This window comes from Quercus robur, chromosome 4, assembly GCF_932294415.1.
Source record: "Quercus robur chromosome 4, dhQueRobu3.1, whole genome shotgun sequence".
In the NCBI taxonomy this organism is placed as follows: Eukaryota; Viridiplantae; Streptophyta; class Magnoliopsida; order Fagales; family Fagaceae; genus Quercus; species Quercus robur.
In genome coordinates, this window is record NC_065537.1 from 11,141,465 (window position 1) to 11,165,539 (window position 24,075).

Here is a 24,075-nt window from a genome sequence, read left to right on the forward strand (position 1 = left end):
TTGTTTTTCCTAAGAAAGTTTTTAAAGTTTTTGGCAAGATATGCAATCTTGTAGAAGAGAGTTCATCATCAAATCCATTCCCATCAACATCATCAACTGACTTAAGAGCCATTGACTTGAATTTGTTTATCTTGGGTAAGTCTAACTCATAGGACTAGAGAGATCCTACAAGCTCATCAACAGGGAAGGAGTCCACATCCTTGCTTTTAGTAATGACAATCACTTTAGGTCTAAAGTCCTCAGTCAAGGATCTAAGTATCTTCCTAACAATCTTAGGTTGATCATAAATTTCACCCAAATTATAAGCAGAATTAACAATACCATTAAGTTTAGCATAGAATCATCAAAACATTCATCATCAGACATTCTAATGCTTTCAAATCTAGTAGTTAATTGCTGCAATTTATTAATCTTAATTGCCTTTGTGTCTTCATGCACAATTTGGAGAGTATTCCATGCAGTATAAGCAACCTCAACATTTGAGATTCTCTTGAATTCCTCCATAGAAACAGCATTAAAAATAGCATTCATGGCTTTGCTATTAAAAGCGAATGCCTTTTTTTGAGAAGTTGACCACTCACTAACAGGAGGTGTCGGTTTCTCCCATCCGTATTCAATAGAATTCCAAACTCTCTCATCAATAGATTTCAGGAATGCTTTCATCCTTATTCTAGTAGACATAGTTGTTCCCACCAAAATGAGGTGGGATCACAATAGAGTGACTGTGTTCCATGACAACTGGGATCAAGAATCAACTCTTAGATCAAAAGATCTAAAAACATAAGAGTTAACCTGCTCTAATACCACTTGTACGTTTTCAGACCCCTTAACACAAGTTGTTTAACCTAGTTATTTAGCCAAGTGATTAATTAGATAAATTATTCAGTTCTAGGTTAACACAATAAAATCATATCATGTAAATAATGCGGAAATATAAAGAACACAACGATATGATAATTCAGGAAAACTTAACTGGTAAAAAAAACCTAGGGAGGATTTAACCTAACTATCCTCCAGGTAAAACAGATCTATTATGAAAGAATTGAAGTTTTTACAATAGAACTTAGACCACTAACATCCTATTATTACCTCGAGTAGAAAACTTACTACCATGACCACGTGAGAGCTCCGAGTCCACAGACTACTTCTTTCCTTAATCTACAGCAACCAGAAGTTCTCTTACTTGTGACATTGAGACTCCACTCAAAAGTTTCAAATCTTCTTTAAAGTTCTTTATGCAACAACTAAAGAGATCATCAAGTTTTTGACTCAAATCTTATTTTGATAACTTTATGTGTGTGTATGAAGGTAAACATCTCTAGATCTCACAAAAGATTCAACACATAACACTCTAAAGACCTCTAAAACATAGCTAGGGTTTTTCTTTCTATACTTGGAGTAAAACACAAAACCCCACACATTAAACGGGTTTGGACTGAATTGGAATTTCTGTAGAAAATAAATTTGCACTTGTTTTGATCAATCGAGCCTAATTTTCGATTGATCAAGCCTTCCAGATTTTGTCCAATAATTTCTACAATCACTCGATTCCAATTTTACAATTAAATACACTTTGAGCAAGCCTAAATCTAGACTCTATGTTTTGATCATGGTTTCCCAACATATTACAAATTGAAGTTCTAATACATTAGTTCCTAAAGTCTTAGAACATAACACCATGGGTTTTGAGGAGATAGAGCAGAGACCCACTGAGAGAGACAGAGGAAAGAATAGAGATAGAAGTAAGTCAAGCAAGAAAGAACGGGGGGAAGCATAAGCAACAGTAATAAGTGGGAAAATTTGTCTCATATCAAATAAAATATTAGTAATTCTATTGTATATTTTAGATGAGATCTCACTTTTTTTTTTCCTTTTTTATATTTTTTTAACATATACACATACCAAACACATAATTATATTTTTTTACTTTTTAAAATATGTTATTAAAAATATGGTGCCAAACACATTTTTTGCTTTATGAGTATTTCAAATACATATTTTCACAACATTTTTTAAACCACAATTTTCACATCATTTTAAAAACTTTTGTTTGAAATCCGTACCAAACAATGCCTTATACTCTAGGAACACATAACTTAGAATGTAAAAGACTCGTTCTTATTTCTTAAAGGAAGGTAGGATGGAGAGGTAAGAGGAAGTGGGTATTTATGCAACACCATGTAACTTTAACTTCCACCATATTAAATTACATAACTTAAAAGATTTAATACTCTGTACAATAAATCCTCCTTTTACTAACTTATTTCATAATCTAAATTAAATTTAATTCCCATCCATCTTAAACTTAGTTGATAGGCCAAAAACAAATTGACCCCTTGTGATAAATTAACCAATTAATTTAGCCAAGTGAATTAATTAAGTTAATTAACATGCAAACACATAGTAGCACAAACAAATCACCAATAAACTAAGTATGTAGCGGAAAATAAATTTGACACGATGATTTGGTTATAAATGGGGAAAACCTAACGACAAAAACCTCATCGGATGATTTTCAGGTCACCACTCTTGAAATTCCACTATTATCACAACAAATGGTTACAAGTAAAGGAATCCCAGTACCTTATACCAACCTATAGTTGAACCCTTACCTCAATACCCAATTAGACTTGTTCTATAGTGACAATTTCTCCTTTCGTTGCACGGCTCCCAAGTATGTGACTAACCAATGCGCAGATCCCAGTACGTGACTTCAATCACTAACTAGAGAAGGTTGTTGGCTGCAAAGTTCTTCAGTTCTTCCACATGATGAAGATCAAGAAAATGCTTGGTCACAAAACCCTACGGTGCACATACACAGCAAATTTTTCAGAAGAGACGAACTAGGGCAAAACTTTGTCTCTGGTCACAATCTGCTTGAACAAACTATTCTCAAAGCTTGTGCAACTTGTGAACACTTTGACGGCCCTTAAAATAATCATTTTATATGTCTAGGGTTGTGAGAAATGAAAGCCCAAACACATAAAACCAAATTAGAGTCAAAATAGAACTAGAATTCTGTTTTTCATAAAGCTCGATAGATACCTATTTGTTGAGATGCTATCGAGCAGCTATCGAGCCACGGGGCTGGAATAGCTTCTTAAGCCCAATAGATAGCTAGCTGTCGAGCTTTAATGAACAACACTTCTTCAGCTTGAATCTTGGACAGACTTGTATGTCTTCAACACTTGATCTTGAAATACAGTTTCTTGAAGTATTAAACACATCCTAGATCTACCCAAATACAAGTAAAGTGCATTTTGTCAAAAGATTAGCCAATCACATAAAATAGTGGCATATGTTCCTAACAAGTGAATCACATATGTCCTAACAATCTCCCTCTTTGGCAGTCCGTGACTAAACCATATCAAACAAATGAACATATGAGAGAAGTCATAAATCACTTAACTCATATTCACTTGTTAAATACAATAAAATCTATCCTAACACAAACTCTTGAAAAACTTTGCAAGAAGAGAGTTTATGACAAGTAGACTTTGACAACCTATATTTCTGAAACACTTTAAACAAAACTCATCAAGGCATCTTTGTGTGAAACAGAAATAATAGATTGCATACAAGTAATAAGAACCATGTGTATAACGAAAGAAATGAAACAACACACATAAGGATAGGAGAAAGAAACATACATCCTCATATATAAAGAAAATAAGTACAATGTATGTCAGTAAATGTTTACAAGACCTAAAGTACAAGAATAATGTATCTATAAAAAAGAAAAGAAAAGATGCATACAATCCTCACTACATCCCTCAAGATAGATAGCAACTCTCCCCCTAACAAAAATGTCCTTTACTAACTCTCTCCCTAAATATGACTACTCTCATATACCAAAACTACTTCCCCTTTTTGTCACGAGTGACAAAGGGTAAGAGTGTCCAGTAAACATCTCATCGGAAGAGCTAGCAACTCCATCTTCATCATTAGAAGCATCATCGTCATCACCATCATCATCATCCTTATCCTCAGAATTAGAAGCCACTAAAGGAGGTGGTGGAGAAGCCTCAGGAGCAAAACCGCCCATAGTCGCTTACCGCTGTGTGATATGACCGACACAGATGTTCACCTAATACAGCTCTGTAGAGAGTGTATCAAGGTGAGCATCCATGCGCTGCAGCTGCGCCATGATGTCCCCTAGTGACACATCGCTCAAAGAAGAGGAAGGAGCGGATGTGGATGAAGCAGATCAGGATGGAGCTGAACGGGAGGGAGGAGCTGCTGAATCTGTCTGCCGTGACCTAAACTGTGCCTCGCTACATTTAACGATAGCGACGTCTATGGCACACATGACAGAAAAATGGGTGGAAGAGGGAAAAGAAACAGAAAAAGTGGCATAAGATCCTTGTGATAGCCGAAGGAAAGATGAGTTTATCACAGGTAGCCGTATCCCTAAACACATCTATAAGAGAATAAATAAAATGTGAAGGAAAATCAATAGTGAGGTGCTCTAACAAAGAAAGCAAAAATCAAGCACGAGGCTGTGGGTGTAGAACAAAAGTCATCACTATGTTTATGAATCTAGGACCTTTAGCAAAAGCCTTACATGGTGTAAATTGATGGTCACCCCAATCAGAAGGGCGCTCGCAGAAAGCAGAGATCATCTCATCTTTGGACAAAGTCCTTAGACGATCACATCCAGGGTAGTCAGGGTGCTCTACCCTTGGAACATGGAGCACATCCACAACAAGCTGCAGTGTGACAACAATGCGCGTACTTTGAACATGAGTAGAAAAGAGTGGTACTGAAGAATCAATTCCATGCATGTTGGAGTAAAACTCCTGAATCATCATGGAAGGACATGTGACCGGGACGTCACATAGTGACTCCCAACCCCTACTGTAAATGACAGTAGGTAGGTCAGTGTCAGTGAAGTCTGCCAAAATGACTCGATGTTCCAAATGAACACCTCGTCGAGAAAAGTTCTTCGAGAAGTCCTTTTGGGCATCCTCATCACAGAACCAAATATGAGAATGAGTAGGATCAAAGGAAGACGATGCCCTAAAATGAAGAGGGTTCTGGGACGGTGTGGATTTACATTTTGGTGCCATAGACATGATTTACGTAAACAACAAAGAGAGGGGGAAGAAAGAGACAATCAAAAAAGCTCTAAACAGTCCAAATATAGCAAGTATATTGAAAAGGAGTATGTATGCATGGGAAATGCATGAACATGTGACATGCAAAGTAAATTGCATCATGGGTTCAGCCCAATCCAATCTTACCAGCACACAATCAGTTTGCACACATCTAAATGCATGATAATATTGTTATTATGCTAATGTGATACAATGCATGAGATTTTAAACTCATTTAAGTAAAAACCCATCCCAAAATTTCAAAAATAACTCATCAATTTTGAAAAACCCCAAAATTTTGCAAAATCCCCAAAACCAAGGTTTCAAAACATGAAATACATGAAGAATGAGAGATTAAAGGCTTACCAAGTGAAGAAACACTTGATTAATCTCGAAGAATGCTTGAGGAAGAGGTTAGATGTGAAGGAGAGAGTGTTTGAGAGATGAACAGGTACGGACAGATCGAGAGAGATCAAGGAAATGAGAATCGGATCGCTAGAGAAGAATATATAGATCCTCAGTAATTCTTGACAGATAGAGGTGTCGAGATGTGTCGAGACATCTGTCGAGGAAGGTGTCGAGAAAAACAACGTCAAAAAATTCAGCTATCGAGGAGGTGTCGAAATACAAAGCAAAGTCACAAACAGAGAAGCTTGATCGATCCACCAGCTATCGAGGATCCAAAAACTTTCTCAATCGATCCACCAGCTATTGAGGATCTGTCGAGATTGCGATAAGAAAAAGCTTAAGAGCTCGACAGATAGCTAGGTGTCGAGGAGGTGTCGAGCTAGCTTAAAAACCGTGTTTTGAGAAGAGAAAAAACACAAACATGAATGCAATCAAGCATGCAACTCAACCAAGGATCCAATCAGCAATTTAAACTCTCTAAATCATCTCTCAACAATAATTTTAAGCACATAGATCCCAAAAACACACACACACACACACACTAAACAAGTCTAACCAATTTTATATTTCAAAAACAAGTTAAGACAGTTTAGTGAGCACACATTAACACATGTAAAACCTTGTGATGGCCAAATCTCATTGTACCTTCACATGTATCAAGAGTAGCAAAGAATACTGCGTGTTGTGTGTGAAAAACATCACGAGATTGCATAAGTGTATACATGTTATGACAATTTGAGATATGAGAAAATCACTTTAACTCACACACAATCATAACTGTTTGATAGGAACTATCACTTTCGAGGTACATCCTATAACTCCCACATCTCCTAGAATACATACTTGCAATCATATTTAAAATAATTTTTGATCTTTTTGATCTTTATTTTTCTTTGTATATTTTTCTTTTTAATAAAATCATGCATGGACATATAAGAGAGAGAAAAGAAATACCTAATTATGTTAAGCTTGTGACATTCTAATTTTACTATGCCGAAGCACACAAATGTCATTGACATTACACTTTTGCTATGTCGAAGCATACTGATGTTATTTCATGATTGGCGGGCAACAATGGTGAGATGGTTATTTATGCCTTTCTTTTAGGATTTTTTAGTCATTCCCGTCAAAAAGAGTGATACGAGTGTTGAGTACAAGAGATTACTTAATTTTACTCATCACAAAAAAGAGCCACAAAACTTACTTGCTTAGTTGTGCATAGAGATGCTTATCTAAGCTACAAGAGATACAAAGTTTAAAAAACTTTGTTTTAATAGCCATCCAAGGTACACAAGTACCAATGTACACAAAACACACACTATTTTTATATTTTTCTGATTTTTCAAAATTTTTTATTTTTATATTAAAAAAAAATAAACAAAATTGAAAACAAACAAAAACATGTTAAACAAAGAAAAGTATAAAAACTATATGCAAATGCATGAGGAAGAAAGAGGAGAGAAGGAGATCAATCCATGGAGATGACACCAATGTTTTGACGAAGGAATTCAAAACGTTTGTTGTCAAGAGTTTTGGTGAACAAATCAGCCTTCTGATCATCGGTGTGAATAAACTCAAGAGTGAGAATATCATCTTTGACAAGCTCCCTAATGAAGTGATGTCAAATCTCTATGTGTTTTGTTCGAGAATGTTGAACCGGATTCTTAGAGATGTTGATGGCACTGGTATTGTCACAATAGATGGTGAGATGCTCTTGACAAATACCATAATCATGGAGGATTTTTTGCATCCATAGGAGTTGGGTGCAACAGCTACCGACAGCGATGTACTTAGCTTCTACAGTGGATAACGAGATGGAGTTCTGTTTTTTGCTTATCCAAGAGACAAGATTGTTACCCACATAAAAACAACCCCCCGATGTACTTTTTCTATCATCAACATTCCCAGCCCAATCATCATTAGAATATCTAGCTAGGACATCATTTGTGTCCTTGCTATACCACACATCGAACTCAGCAGTGGTATTGACATACTTTATAATTCTTTTTAAAGTAGTCATATGGTATTCTTTGGGATTAGCCTGATATCTAGCACACACTCCAACATTGTAACTAATGTCAGGTCCACTAGTAGTAAGGTAAAAAAGACTACCTATCATGCTTCTATATAGAGAAAAATCTACACTTTTACCTAACAAGTCCATAGTGAATTAACATTTGGGCTCATAGGAGTTCTAACAGAACTAGCAGATTCTAAACCAAACTTTTTCACAAGATTTTTAGCATATTTAAATTGAGATAGGAATATACCTGAATCTTGTTGACGAATTTGCAATCCAAGGAATATACCAAACTTTTTCACAAGATTCTTAGTATATTTAAATTGAGATAGGAATATACTTGAATCTTGTTGACGAATTTGCAATCCAAGGAAGTGAGTCAACTCTCCAATCATACTCATCTCGGATTTTGCTTGCATGAGTTTTGAGAAGCCATGAGCAAATTCATCCTTAGTTAACCCAAAGATGATATTATCTACATAGACTTGAGCAACTATCAACTCGCCATCTTCCTTTATAATGAAGAGAGTCTGATCAGCTTTTCCTCTTGTGAACCCATGTGATACCAAGTATTGTGTGAGTCAATCATACCAAGCTCTAGGAGCTTGCTTTAAGCCATAAAGTGCCTTCTTGAGGTACAACACATGATCTGGAAAGTGTGGATCAATGAATCCTTTTGGTTGAGCCACATAGACATCTTCTTTAAGTAGCCCATTCAAGAAAGCAGTCTTTACATCCATTTAGTAAAGTTTGAACTTCAAATGACATGCTAGGGCAAGGAGAATTCTGATAGACTCCATACGGGCAACTGAGGCAAATGTTTCATCATAGTCTTGTGAGTATCCTTGAACTACAAGTCGAGCCTTGTTGTGAATTACATTGCCCTTCTCATCAGTCTTATTGCGGAATATCCACTTTGTGCCGATGATGTGCTCACCCTTCGGTTTAGGTACTAAAGTCTAGACATCATTCCTCTAAAACTGAAGCAGTTCATCATGCATTACTTCAACCCAACTTTCATCTTGAAGAGCTTCCTCAACTTTTATGGGTTTAACCTGTGACAAATAACAAGGATAAGACACAAAGTTAGAAACACATTTATCAACTGTACATTTCCTTAATGTGAGTTCATTCTTATTTCCCACAATAACTTCTGGAGGATGATTTAATTTAACCCTGGAGGAAGGTCCTTTCTCTTCATGCGATTCAAAATCTAGTGAAGTGGGTATATCTACAGAATTGATAAGAATGCAAAATGTCATATTTTTCTCTCTTAATGTTTAGTCTTTTATATTTATTTGGTGCCTAAATGTACTCATTATTCTTATATTTTGATTTAGGATGCAAACGGAGGCATTAAGTGCAAAACGTAGCTAATTGGGCGATTCTGGACAGCTTTGACATTGCTTCATAATCTGGGCATAACTCTCTCATCCAAGCTCCGATTGAGATGATTCAAGATGCTATGGAACGCCAAGACCAATCTCTACAACTTTCATTTTGAGTTTTGAGAGAAACGGGCTGCATTAAGGTCGAATCCGGGCTTGAAGTTGCTGCACCTGCACTGCTGACGATCTAGAATATTCCTTTGCCTGAAATTCTAATACGCGTATCTGATGTGGTTTATTTTTGGAAGCCTCCAGATTTGATGCACAAAATTTCCAGTTGAAAAACACCACTTTCCTAGTTGTATTAAGACTTTGTTTTATTTTTAATATTTTTCCTTAATTAGTTAGATTTGGATATTATTATTGAGGATATTTTTAGAAGATTTTGTAGGCTTGGGAAAGGGGGAATTAACGTGTAAAAGGGGGAGAAGAAATCAGAATTGGACACACACACACACGCCTCTCTCTCCCCTCTTCTCTCTGATTTTTTCCTTTGAGTTTTTATCATGGCCTTGCGTGGCTAAATTTTTATACTTGGTCGAAGGAAACTGAAGCCTCGGAATCAATAAAACTGTGATATCTAATTTGTTTTTATTGTTCAATTTATGCTTTGAATATCGGATGTTCTTTTGTGCTTATTTTCATGATTGTCTCGTTTAATTACTAGGAGGCCTACTAGTTTATTATTCGTTGCAATCTATTGCTAGATTAGATATCAAATCCGTAATTGTTTGATCTCTCTAACTTGTGAAGCAACCAAGATTTAATGATTTGCTGTGTCAGAAATTATTAGATCTTAGGAAGAATGCTCGACTAAATTAAATGCAACCGCTTGTGTTTGTGTTGTTTAGTTTCATTGATCTCTCTAATTCTTAAGGCTGCTACTAGATTAAACCTTTAGTGCTTGTCTTGGGTTGTTTAGTAGTTAGGGTTTATTAGATCGCTTGTTTTCTAATTAACTATGACTAAGGAGAGATAGGAAAATAGTTCCAACGGTGAATATTCAAAGTGTGAATTGATATATACTTGCATCGATAATCAATTGTAAAATTCCGATGGTGGATGTTGACTTGGACCAAGGTTTGTTCTCTTGATTGATTTCGATACTTTAATTTGAATTGTTTCTTAATTGTTTTTCTTAAAATTGTTTTCATCAGACTTAAACCCCCTCCCCCTCCTTGTTCACATAGCATAAAATTAGGCTAGATACTCTTCGTGGGAACGATCCTTACTTGCACTACTACATATATTTTTAGGAGTATAGGTTTTATTTTTGCTTGCCTGCGACAGCACACCAAGAATCTTCCAGAACACTGGGAGTACCGGGAGTACTTGGAGATGCAGGTTCTTGTTCAATAAGTTCTTGAACTTCCTTAGGCTCAGGAGGAAGAATTTCTTTGGGTAACTCCTCAATACCTTTCTCAGAACTGAAGACTCATCAATAACAACATTCACTGTCTCCATTACCTTCATAGTTCTTTTGTTGTATACCCGATAAGCCTTGCCTGTGGAGGAGTAGCCCAGAAATATACCTTTATCGCTCCGAGAGTCAAACTTTCCCACATTCTCTCTATCCTTGAGGATGAAACAAGTACTTCCAAAAATTCTAAAATACTTCACATTCGGCTTTCTTCATTTCCATAACTCATACGGAGTCTTCTTGGTACTGGGTCTGAAGTACACCCTATTAACCATATGACAGGCAGTGTTAACGGCTTCTTTCCACAAGTTTCTAGCCACATCCTTGTTGTATAACATGGCTCTGGCCATCTCCTGAATAACCATGTTCTTCCTTTCTGCTACACCATTCTGTTGAGGAGTAATAGGAGCAGAGAATTCTTGAGATATACTTGATTTTGTGCAAAAGGACTCCATATATGAGTTCTCGAATTCTTTACCATGGTCACTTCAAATTCGATCAATCTTCAGGCTCTTCTCATTCTGCAATCTTGTGCACAAAGCTTCAATGTGCTCAGGAGCATCAGACTTGGATCATAGGAGAATGATCCAAGTGTACCTAGTGAAGTCGTCTACCACAACCATGATGTATCTCTTACCACCAAGAGACTCGATTCTAGTTGGACTCATAAGATCCAGATGTAAAAGCTTCAATGGCCTAGATGTAGCGGATGTCTGAGTGCTTAGATGCTTAGCTTTCGTCTGTTTCCCAAGCTGACATGGTCCACCCACCACATTACTCATTCTATTAAGCTTTGGTATCCCCAAGACTGATTCATGCTTAGATACAATAGAAAAATGTTTGTAACTAGCATGTCTCATCCGTTGATGCCATAGATCTTCATTTGGAAAACAAATGCTATTGCACACAATATCAGCATTAGGAACCAATCCATAACAATTTTCTAAAGTGTGAACACCACTTATGAGTTTCTTTCCAGACTCATCCATGACAAGACACTTTCCCTCTGAGAATAGTACCATGAAGTCTTGATCACATATTTGACTTATGCTTAACAGGTTCACCCTTAGACCTTCTATATAAAGAACATTTGCAATGTCTGGCAGTCCAGGTAAAGAGATAATTCCCTTCCCTTTAATCTGTGATTTGCTCCCATCACCAAAAGTGACATTGCCACCTTTCTTAGTCTCGAAAACCTTGAAGAGAGATCGGTCTCCAATTATGTGTCTTGAGCAACCGTTGTCGAGGTACCAGAAATATGTGTCCATAACTTTAAATGTGGACTTCATCATAAAACACACTTCATGTTTAGATGACAGATCAGTGGGAATGGTGCTTTTTCTCATCTGCCTTTTTCGAGCTAAGTCTTTAACTTTCACTCTTCTCAGACGAACTCCTTTGCACATTTTCATTCTGAGACAATCTAGTTTCTTCTTAGCCAAACTGAGATCTTTTTCAATAGTCATCATAAGAGAATTCAAATAACTTTTAGACTTGTATTTTCTAATCAAATAGAGATTAGAAAAACAAGATGTATTTGAAAACAAAGATCTCTTCAAGCCAGTTACAACAAGGGTCAATGGATCAACACAACAAAGATTAAAACCTAATCAGAGTGTGCCTGCTCTAATACATTAACCAATTAATTTAGCCAAGTGAATTAATTAAGTTAATTAACATGCAAACGCGTGGTAGTACAAACAAATCACCAATAAATTAAGTATACAACAGAAAATAAATTTGACACGATGATTTGTTTACGAATGGGGAAAACCCAACGACAAAAACCCCACTGGGTGATTTTCAGGTCACCACTTCCGAAATTCCACTATTATCACAATAAGCGGTTACAAGTAAAGGAATCTCAATACCTTATACCAACCTACAATTGAACCCTTACCCCAATACTCAATTGGACTTGTTTTGTAGTGACAATTTCTCCTTTCGATGCATGGCTCCCAAGTATGTGACTAACTAATGCGCGGATCCCAGTACTTCAATCACCAACTAGAGAAGGTTTTTGGCTGCAAAATTTTTTAGTTCATCCACATGATGAAGATCAAAAAGATGCTTGGTCACAAAATCCTATGGTGCACATACACAACAACTTCTTTAGAAGAGATGAACTAGGACAAAATTTTGTCTCCGGTCACAATCTGCTTGAACAAACTATTCTCAAAGCTTGTGCAACTTGTGAACACTTTAACGGCCCTTAAAATAATCATTTTATATGTCTAGGGTTGTGAGAAAAAAAAACCCAAACACATAAAACCGGATTGGAGTCAAAACAGAACTGGAATTCTATTTTTCATAAAGCTCGACAAATACCTGTCTGTCGAAATGCTATCGAGTAGTTGTCTAGCCACGGGGTTGGAATAGCTTCTTAAGCTCAATAGATAGCTAGCTATCGAGCTTTAATGAACAACACTTCTTCAGCTTGAATCTTGGATAGACTTGCACGTCTTCAACACTTGATCTTGAAACACAGTTTCTTGAAGTATTAAACACATCCTAGATCTACCCAAATACAAGTAAAGTGCATTTTGTCAAAGGATTAACCAATTACATAAAATAGTTACATATGTTCCTAACAAGTGAATCACATATGTTCTAACATTAATTTCTTAGTAACTCGAAGCAAAATTCATAACTTGTATAAAGACTTGTACTTGAGAGGTGTGGTGCAGTTAATTGCCACTTGCTCATGATATTTTATGAACTTGAGTTGAACTTCTCTCTTGGTTATAAAATGATAATTCGTATCAATGTGCTTGTCTCGTTTATGAAAAATTGGATTCCTTGTAAAAGTTAATGCTGGCTTGTTGTTCACAAATATCTTTGTTAACTTTGAATCTTGTGGCAAATGCAGCTCCTTTAAACATTTTTTTATGCCAAATCTTATGATAAATGCTAAAAGTGGCAGCAATGTACTCATCTTCACAAGTAGAAACAGTTAAACTTTGTCGCTTTGTATAAGTCTATGTGAATGCTGTATCATAGTTATCTTTAGCATAACCTTCTTGAGAAATGAAATTACATCCTCTCCTAAAAAATACTAGGATTGCTGCATATAAAAAATAAATAATCTATGTACAAACAAACAAACAATCAAGGTGCAGTAGCAGTGTTGTTGAATTGATTGATTTTGACCATGGTGGTGATTTGGATTAGAGGAAATTTTTAATAGGTAACCTCTTCACATTATCTTTCTATGCATTTGGTGGAAGGCGATGTTACAATCGATAGTTGCTTTTTCTACCACAAAGGTAGATTAATTGGCGGCAACAGAGGCGTTGAAGGAAACAATAATATTGTATTTTTTTTTATGATAGCCAGAGCCTAATATATTGGACTGAATATAAGATGTATCATGAGAGAACCAAAGGCATTGATGTTATACATCACATCATTTGTGAGATTGTATCGCTGGGTACTGCTGTAATAAGAGAGGTTACAAAATCAATCCAACATATATACTATGACTAAGTTGATTCGTTTGCGTTAAGTTCAAGCAGATAGCCTTTAGGGGCTTTCTCAATATATTCTTGTCATGCATGACAAAACAAATACTTTCTTACTCCTATATGAATTTCTTAATGTCCACGGTAAGCAAAAATTGACCTTGCACTTTATATTCAACTTACTTGGTTTTTGCTATTTGATAGCCTCTAGGGGCTTTGTCAATATATTCTTGTCATGCATGACAAAACAAATACTTTCTTACTCCTATATGAATTTCTTAATGTCCACGGTAAGCAAAAATTGACCTTGCACTTTATATTGAACTTACTTGGTTTTTGCTATTTGATAGCCTCTAGGGGCTTTGTCGATATATTCTTGTCATGCATGATAAAACAAATACTTTCTTACTCCTATATGAATTTCTTGATGACCATAGTAAGCAAAAATTGACCTTGCACTTTTATATATAACTAGCCATGCTCAATTCTTATATATGCTCACTGTGGTGAGAGAGATCTTTGGGGTGTGCATTTTGTGAGAGTGCATTTTGTGAGAGATCTTTGGGGTGTGCTCAATTCTTATTATTTTTGTGTGACTATTAATTATTTTTCTATTTTTATTTTGCATAAGCCCATTATAATTGACTATAATAACAAGAAATTGACATCAAAGGTTTAGTAGTTATATTGTGAAGTCTGTACTTAGATTTATTGTTTGTTTGCACTAAATAGGTGGTTATCATTTGTCCTGTGTATTCAATTTCAAAGAATTTGATTAATCGTGTTTGTTTCATAATGCACGTTAGAGGCACATGACAATGCCTTGGTGTTGTCAAATTTTCTAGAAGAAAGGTTCAAAAAGAAAAAAAAGAACAAGATAATGTCTATAATGAAGAAAATTGTACAATTTCACTGCAGCCTAGTTTAAACTTGAAGTTTCAAGAGCATTGTAGCTCAATGACATAACCTACTAATCTTTATTAGGAGAACCGGAGTTTGAATCCTCTTCCCACTGTTGTAAGTATTGAATTATCAAAGATAAACTTCAACCAACAAGATGTTTGAACTAATTACTTAGAAAATATGAAGTAATAATTCTTTACTTAGTGCCCTGATATGAGCTACCTCATTGCTATACACAAGGTGTTTTTATTGTTAAAGAAAAGGAAATCTGATGATATTATTCTCACCTTCCATCTATCGTGCATCCATTTCGGAAATGGACAAGCCATTTAGTGAATGGTTATTTGATTCTTTATCAGAAATATTAGCCTCAATTGCTTTCCTTCCAATAGAAAATGCTGGTTTTTTCGGTAAAGGCAACGGCATACTTTCATTTGTCAACAAAAATAGCACATCTGACATAGTAGGTCGATCAATTGCACCATCCTCTACGCATAATAGACCGACATGAATGCATCTCAGCACTTGATATTTGACACATGAATCACTTATTGCCGGATCAACTAGTTCTATCCCTTCACCTTTTTGCCACAAATCCCAAGCCTAAAGAAAAAGGTTATAGTCATTGGAATGTCTAAAATACGCAACAATCAAAATACAGAGTCCATAGTTAAGGTTTTCTTGACATACGTATCCTACTAGATTGAGAGCATCATCAACATGTTGGAAGCTGTTGTTTCTTCTACCACTAACGATCTCAAGCATTAAGACCCCAAAGCTGTAGACATCAGATTTTATTGAAAATACACCCTTCATAGCATACTCAGGAGACATGTAACCACTACACAAGAACACAAAAAGGAAATTTTCATTTCATGAACACATAACTGAAATTTTTTAAAGATAAATGATGAATTTAACGTACTATGTCCCAACAATTCTACTAGTATTTGCTGCCAATTCATTTTGTTCAAATATTCTTGCCAGGCCAAAATCAGAAATCTTTGGGTTCATACTTTCATCAAGGAGAATGTTACTAGCTTTTAAATCCCTATGAATTACTCTTAGCCTTGAATACTTATGGAGGTATATCATTCCTTGAGCAATTCCTTCAATTATCTTGAAACGTTGCTTCCAATCTAGTAGCTTGCTTGTATTATGATCTATCCAATACAAAAAAATTAAATTCTAATTATTCTAATATATAGATAAATCTTATAAATTCATTAAAGAAATCAATTGAAGTCGTAAGATAAGAGTGGGTGTCACTCAAACCAAACAGAAAGTAGTCCAAGCTTTTATTGGGCATGTATTCATAGATTAACATCCTTTCCTCTCCATGAATGCAGCAACCTAGAAGCTTAACAAGATTCATGTGTTGGAGTTTAGATATGAGTATCAACTCATTCTTGAACTCATGTATTCCTTGTCTTGAATTTTTAGATAGTCGCTTTAGAGCTATTTTTTGTCCTGTTAGCAGTTTCCCCTGATGTGATGATCAAATAAGGCTTTTAGTCAATATTAGATATAGTCTAATTAAAACATCTTTCTTTAGAAATTTATTGGAGCTTACCATATAAACAGATCCAAAGCCGCCTTCTCCAAGCTTGTTTTCTGCTGAGAAGTTATTTGTGGCGGTCGTGATGCATGCATAACTTAAAACACTTAAATCATGCCTTTGTTTCCTATCATTTGGAATGCCAATGACGGTAGATCTCTCTGATGTCACTAAATCAAGTAATTCAATTTCTCTTTTTGTTTCATTCTTCCCTGTATAAATTTACATAAAACATCTTAACTTAATTTGAACAATAATGAAACTGCAAATGTAATTTAACAAAATTCTTGCATATCTGAACTATCTACCTTTAAGTGCAACTTTCCTCCACAGTAGATAACACAATATGCATAAGAATATTACAAGTAGAGAAATGCCAATAGGAATCCACTTCTTTGGTCCTACATTTGGTAATAAGTATTTGTGTTAGTAATCCTCAAATTATATAAATAATTTGCTTTTGGTCAAAATTATATATATAAACGGTTAGATTTTATGGAAATATAGAGAAATAGTGCAAACAGAGAATAAAGAGAACAGAAGAATTGTATAGTTTGGCCTAATGACCTCCACTCATAGAAGACACCCTTGATGACTATATCTTTACTATAATCTCAATTCTATGTTAGAATGAATCATAAGCAAGACATATAGGGATTAGGAGTTAATGTTAGGTATACATGGGCTTCACAATATAATTTGGCCGTTTGAGCCAATACACAAACCTTTTATCTCTAACATCCCTCTCAAACTCAAGGTGGAAGCTTGTTGAAGACAACTTGAGTTTGGAATGTAACTCTTGAAGATAAAGATTCCTTAAAGATGACCATGTAGAATGAATGTGAAATTCCTAATTATGAAAACAAACAACAATGCCGGATGAAGCCGAAAGACAATAAAAACCTAAGAAGGTTGCATTAGTGATCAAGGAGGGTCTGCTACTTGAGGTGGCTACACCAAGGGCCTGAGGACCATCTGCAAAGAACAATGTTGTGATGAAGCACATAAATGAGTTAATGAATGTAACTGATGTTGAACCCTAGGAGAGGGGTTAATTTTGTGTTTTGGAAGCCTCAAATCAGAAAATGAACCCAAAGTCAGAATCTATAAGAAAAAAGGGTGGGGCACACTCGATTTGAAAATTCAACTCTAGTCAAAGTTAAGATAAGGCCAATGGTCTGGTTTAGATCGACTTAAGTCAACAATCTAAATCTAGAAAAAGTTTATGGGCCAATCTGACGTTGTTGATTCAGTCATATCCAGATTGGTTTAGTAGTCTGGTCAGCAAACTAGTTTCGTTTCGGATCGGATCGAGTTAGACATCCAAGTTAACCCGACCTTTAGAAGGTTGGTTTTATTTTATTTTATTTTTACTAAACACCCTAGAAGGTTATTGTTGTGGGCCTTGTGACATGCAGTGTGGTAGGACAGGATGAGGCACATGAGGTCATTGTCATTTGTCGAAATCTTTTGAAGGCGCTTGGAGGCTTCAATGAGGCTAATTCTAATAGATTTGAGTAGACTGACATGAGCTCTACCCAACAGTATGTGTGGTGTTACGATCAGACCCCTTTGATTTTCCCACTTCCCAAGTCTTCACTTTACTATTCTCACGGCCCAATCCCATACCCCTCTGTTACTCAATAACCCCTAAACACTCAAACCCAACATACCATCACGACCCTCTCATCTCCCCCTCCACCCAACCAGTAGTCAATCTTTCTTAACCAGCAAAACCCACCTAGAAAATTACCATATAGCACTAAAAAATTCACCTTTTTGGCTTTTTCCCACTTGGACTGACAAAAAAAATAAAAAATAAAACCCAGATGGGGAAAACAGCTAGATCACAAGGTAAAGATCAAATTTTTGACTAAAATTTTGAAAACTCAAAGAGAAGAAAAACGAGTACTTAGCTTAAACCAAAGAGAAGCAACAGGTAGTGTGATTTAGCTTCAACCTTTTGGAGGCCAAAATCAATGACACAACATGGTTGGGGTGAGGGAGAGTGAGAGTGAGAAGGAGGCCAGAGAGATAGACAGGGAGAGATTGAGAGAAACACGAAGAGATTGAGAGGAATTGAGGGCAACTAAGAGAGCAATATTACTAAAAAGGGCATGCAACTTACCTAAAATTTCAATATCTTTTATTTGGGCTAGAGTTTGAGCCGGTATAGAACTTGGGGGTGGGGTTAGCTGCACCGAACAAGGCAACGTAATGGAAAATTTCCCCCAATTCTGGCCAGAATAGAACGGAATTCAAAACTTTGGCTTACATGGTGGTGGAGCTAGACCAAATAAGTCGAAGACAACTAATAAGCATTTTTTTTTTTGCTGAATAAGACATATATTAACACAAAAAAGAAAGCAGAAACACGCAGAAGCAGGGGAAGGGGAGAGAATTAGCCATCACCTCCTTCCACCAAGCTAGATACAACAGAGAGAGGGGGGGGATCCAAAACTATTACAAAAGTAAGCCCATTGGGCAAGGGAATGAGCTCCACAGTTAGAATCTCTAAATACAAAGGAAGCATTCCAACATACAAAAGAGTTAAGGACCAGCCGGATATCCTCAATGATAGCATTGATGGACCTATGAGGAGTTGTAGATGGGTTTAGGATAGCCTTTATCACTGATTGGGCATCTCCTTCTATCACAACTCTAGCAAAACCTTCTTTGCAGGCCAAACTAGCTGCTAAGAGAGCTGTTTTAGATTCCGTCCATAAGGGCTCACCTGGGCAATCTTCTTGAGAATCAGCTGCTACTATGGATCCGTTGCTGTCTCTGCAAACCACTGCCAGCACCACCTTATCAGGCTTCACTGCTACATCAAAGTTACATTTGATCCATCCAAGAGGAGGGGGCTTCCATGAGGGGGAGTTCTCTTTATTCCCAAGAATAGAAAGCCAAGCTTGCTTGTGTTGAGTAAATACCTTATTTATTTGGATGGAAAGCTTTATTGAGTCTACTGGTTGGTTTCCCCACATTGTTTGGTTTCTATTCTTCCAAACTTGGTCACAGAGCACCGCTGCAAAAAGAGAAAACTCCCTTGCTTCCCTGCCTTGGATCTTTAACTTTTCAAGTGGATTTATTATAATCTTTATCCACTAATCAATATTCATATCTTTGAAAACATTCATGTTTAGGGGCCAAACTGAGTTAGCCCAAGCCTGGACTGTGATGGGGCAGCGTATAAAGACATGTTCGACAGTTTCAGCCTCTTCCCCACAAACTGGACAGCTTATGTTCGGAATTGGGAATCTTTTACTAAGAATCTCCCGGACTGGAAGACATTTGCAGACAATTCTCCAGAGAAGAAGCTTAAGCCTCTCATGCATTTTGCTCTTCCACAATATCTTCCAATGCTCTTCATGCATTGGTCCAAGTGAGGTGCTGCTTTGTTGCATTTTTAACATATATGTTGATTTTACTGTAAACTCACCTGATGGACTAGGACCCCAACATAAGGTATCACACTTTGGGAAAGCGGGAATGTGGATATTGAGGATCCTTATAGCAGACTGAGACTCAAATAACTCAAAAATTTTCTCCCTATCCCATTGTCTTGATTCATGGTTGATGAGCTCAGCTACTAGCAAGATATTTGTAGTCACCCCAGCCTTGAGTTTTGGCCTAAAATCTGGTTCTTTGGGGACCCAAGGGTCATCCCATATGTTAATACATCTTCCATCTCCCACTTTGTAGCACATGCCTTTCTTAATGAGCTTGTTACAACTAAATAAGCTCTTGCAAATCCAAGACGCTTGTATAGGTGGCCTTGTATTGGAAAAGCTTCCACCTCTTAGATATTTTCTTCTAAACATTTTTACCCAGTGCTTATCCTCATTTTTTTGGACCTCCCAAGCTAGTTTGGTTAGGAGAGCCTGGTTGAAATCTTCAATTTTTCTGAGGCCAAGGCCTCCCATGGACTTGGGTTTGCAAATAGAATCCCATTTCTTCATGATGCAGCAACTGGAACCATTCTCCTTTGAACCCCACCAAAATTTCCTATTTAAAGCATCAAGCTTCTTTGCTGTTTCTTTTGGGAGTTTGAGAGAGGACATAACATATGATGGCATGGCTGAGGTAACTGTGCGAATTAGGGAGGTTCTAGCAGCCTGTGAGAGGATTTTAACTTTCCAGCCTTGGTACTTCTTCTCCACTCTTTCCACCACCTCTTGAAATGTGCCTTTCTTTGACTTTCCTATCAGCATTGGCAGCCCCAAATATTTTCCTTTTGCCCCTTCAATTTTCAACCCATACTCCCAGCTAGCAAGTGTTTAGAATGCCAACTAGTTAGATTTTTGCTGAAAACCATGGTAGATTTGTGGGTGTTTATCTTCTGCCCTGACCAAGAAGAGTAAGTGGATAAACATTCTTTAATGGACCTTATGTTCTCTTCATCTGCTCTCCCAAAAATGAACAAATCATCTGCAAATTGGAGAAGAGATATTGGTTGGCATCCCTTAGCAATCTTGATACCTTTTAGCTTTTTACTCTCTTCTGCTTTTTGCAAGAGTTTGGATAGCACTTCTGCTGCTACGATAAATAGGAATGGGGAAAGAGGGTCCCCTTGTCTTAGACCTCTTTGTGGTTGGAAGAATCCATATGGGGAGCCATTTATGAGAATAGAAAAAGAGGTAGTTGAAATGCATTCTGAAACCCAATTTATCCATCTCTCATCAAATCCAAAATTTCTTAGTACATTGAGAATAAAAGGCCATTCCAATCTATCATAAGCCTTTTCCATATCAAGTTTAATTGCCATCCACTTTTCCTTACCTTTTTTCTTTCTCATCGCATGAATGATTTCATGGGCTAATATGCTATTATCTTGTATTTTTCTACCTTGAATGAAGGCAGCCTACCAGGGAGATATCATCTTGTGGAGGAGTGGTCTCAATCTGTTTACTAATAATTTTGAAATTATCTTATATAGCACATTACAGAGCGAAATCGGCCTGAATTGGTTCACCATGGCAGCCCTCTCATTCTTGGGGATTAGGGTGATAAAGGTATGATTTATTTCTCTTAACATACAACCACCTTGGAAGAAGCTTAGAACTGCATTCACAACATCACCTCCTATCAAGTGCCAGTAGTGTTTGAAGAAAAGGGGAGACATTCCATCAGGCCCAGGAGCTTTATGAGAATCCATCGAAAATATTGTTGTTTTGATCTCTTCCATCGAAGGCATGGCTAGCAACATTTCATTATCTTCTGGGGTGATGCACCTTGGAATTAAATTATTAAGATCATAAGGAATGTCTGGGGTTGAAGAAGAGAACAGGTTATTAAAGAAGGTTTGAAAGCACTGACCAATCTCCTCCCAACTTGAAATCCACTCACCATTTTCTTTCTTCATAAAATCAATGGAATTTCTTCTTCACCTTATCACTGTACTTAGATAGAAGAATCTTGTATTGAGATCAGAGCTTGTAAGTGATTTGATTTTGGATTTTTGACGCCATAATATTTCCTCCCTTTTCAACAATTCTTGGATTTCCATACACAAATTTGCTTCCTTTTCCAAGTTTTGTGGATTTGGGTCTAAGCATTGAATTTGGTCTAAATTCTTCCAAGCCTCCTTGATTTTGGATTGTACATTGCCAAAGCAGGATCTATTCCATTGTTTTAGCTCTAGTTTAGCTTGTTTGATCTTCTTGCATAACCTAAGCACTGGGGAACCAGGGGCATTGAGCCTCCAAGCATTCTCCACCACAAGATTACTTGCCTCCTCTCTTGTCCATATTTCTTCAAATTTGAATGGTCTTGGTCTACTTCCCTCTTCTCCTTCAGTGAACAGAACAATTGGGATATGATCAGAGGAATTTGAGGGAAAATGCTTCAGCAGCGCTCTTAGGAAAATTTCAGTCCATCTAGTATTAACTAGAGCTCTATCAAGTCTTTCTTTTATGTTGGCAAGGCCTGGGCGTTTGTTGGACCAAGTGTAAGGTGCCCCCACAAATTTAACATCAATTAAGCCAGCCGAGTCTACCAATCCTTTTAATCCCCCAGTAGAAGATGAAGAAATTGGTTTCCCCCCTTTCTTATCACTTGGCCCCAACAAGTTGTTAAAATCTCCCATACACAACAATGCCCCAGCAAAAGACTCCCCAACCTTTTGAAGATCTTCCAAAAAGGTTTGTTTCTCTAACCTTGCACATGGCCCATAGATCAAAGACAATAGCCATGGTTCATTTATTGGATCCGAGAATACAAGGCCATTAATCATGTTGTCATTAGACATCACAATTTCCACATCTACACCATTTTTCCATCCCAAAATGATGCCTCCTGTAAGACCTCTTGGTTCAACACATTCTAATTTATAGAAACCCAAAGAATAAAGTAGAGCTTTGACTCTATTTGAACTAATTTTAACTTCAGACAAGAACAGCAAGTCAGGACATACCTTATTTACAATGGCTTTGAGAGATCTTTTCGACTCAGCTTGGGCAAGGCCACGGCAATTCCATGCAAGGAGAATCATAGCTTGCCGAAGTTGATTCCCAGCCAAAAGTGATGCCGACCCCCTCACTGGTTGTGGATTTAGGGTTATTCCAGCAACCAAGACCCACAAAAGGCAGAGCAACCCGCTGTACAGAGCCAGCAGACCAGACCCACAGACCAGAAAGAGAGGAGCAATAGCTGAAAGGTCTCAGCTAAGAGAAAACAGTATACTTTCTAACACAATCTGCCCAAAGAGAGAGAGCCGACCAACCTATGTACCTAGACAAAACCGCCCCAACTCACAGGTGAGCCAATATGACGCCTCCCTGAGCAAAAACTCGCCGGAATTGGTCTAAAGGGTTTTAGGGGAATGTTGATAGGAAGAAGCAATTTTAGATTAACAGAGAGACCCACGGCCACCGAGAGATCCACGACCACCCTGAGAAAGCTTGCGTGGGAATGGGTTTGTGGAATGTGGGTTAGGGTTCTATTAAGTTTAGAGGCTTGATTGATAGGGAAAACAGGTTTAGGTGAGAAAGTTAGGAGGAGTGCCACACGGAGGTGGAGATGAAACCACACAGAGGTGGTAGAAGAAGATCACACGGAGGTGATGGGTAAAGGCCACACAGAGGTGGAGAGAGATGCTCCTACTAGGGAGAGAGTGCTTTTGCAACTAATAAGCATTGAGAAAGATAAGATCGTACTGAAACATCCGATTACACTATAAGATAGGAGTTGTGGCTATAATACCGTGTTAGATTTAGGAAAATACAGAGAAATATAGTATAGAGAGAAGAGAGAGCACAATGATTATGTGGTTTGGCCTAATAGCTTATCTCTATGGAGGAAGACTTCGACATTTATAGCTTCACTATAATCTCAATTATATATTGCAATAAACCCTAAGGGGGTATATATAGGGATTAAAAGCCAGTGTTATACATGTAATTTAAAATATAATCAGGCCTCTTGAGTCTTGATTCAATACACATAAACCTAATCTCTCTAACATAAACAATCTACAAATAAGAGAAAAAATGGTTTCAATTTTTTTTTTCCAAGAGAGAGATTTCGATGTTTGCTGTGGCTTTGAGATGCCTAATTAACTTAAGAGATCCAGTTGGACCTAGAGTTGAACAACATGCGTCTGGGTTTGACACCAATATGAGCGTCAAACCCAAATAATGAACTTTAAAAAAAATAATAATAAATTGAAGGAAGTTTTATTGAGATAGTATAAATAGTGTACAACTTGAGCAATACATTGCATAATACAATGCAGAATAACATCCATCCTAACCAAAATATGATAGAGGCTTTCTATTTAAATGAATTGGGTAGCACATTCCACAGCCCTTCGAACAAGCA

The 24,075-nt window shown here is 36.9% G+C and overlaps 1 protein-coding gene across 1 annotated transcript in view; it reads right to left on the reverse strand.

Moving 5' to 3' along the window:
• Positions 1-14,785: 14,785 nt before the first annotated feature.
• The window catches only part of LOC126720571 (G-type lectin S-receptor-like serine/threonine-protein kinase At1g67520), a 51,415-nt gene continuing 42,125 nt past the window's right edge, over positions 14,786-24,075 (reverse strand). The window contains exons 3-8 of the mRNA XM_050423172.1: positions 16,563-16,655; positions 16,270-16,466; positions 15,972-16,182; positions 15,622-15,859; positions 15,387-15,537; positions 14,786-15,299 (exon numbers count right to left, since the gene is read on the reverse strand). Coding sequence (XP_050279129.1) covers positions 14,991-15,299; positions 15,387-15,537; positions 15,622-15,859; positions 15,972-16,182; positions 16,270-16,466; positions 16,563-16,655 — 1,199 coding nt within the window. The 3' untranslated portion in view covers positions 14,786-14,990. The remainder of the gene's footprint in view (positions 15,300-15,386; positions 15,538-15,621; positions 15,860-15,971; positions 16,183-16,269; positions 16,467-16,562; positions 16,656-24,075) is intronic.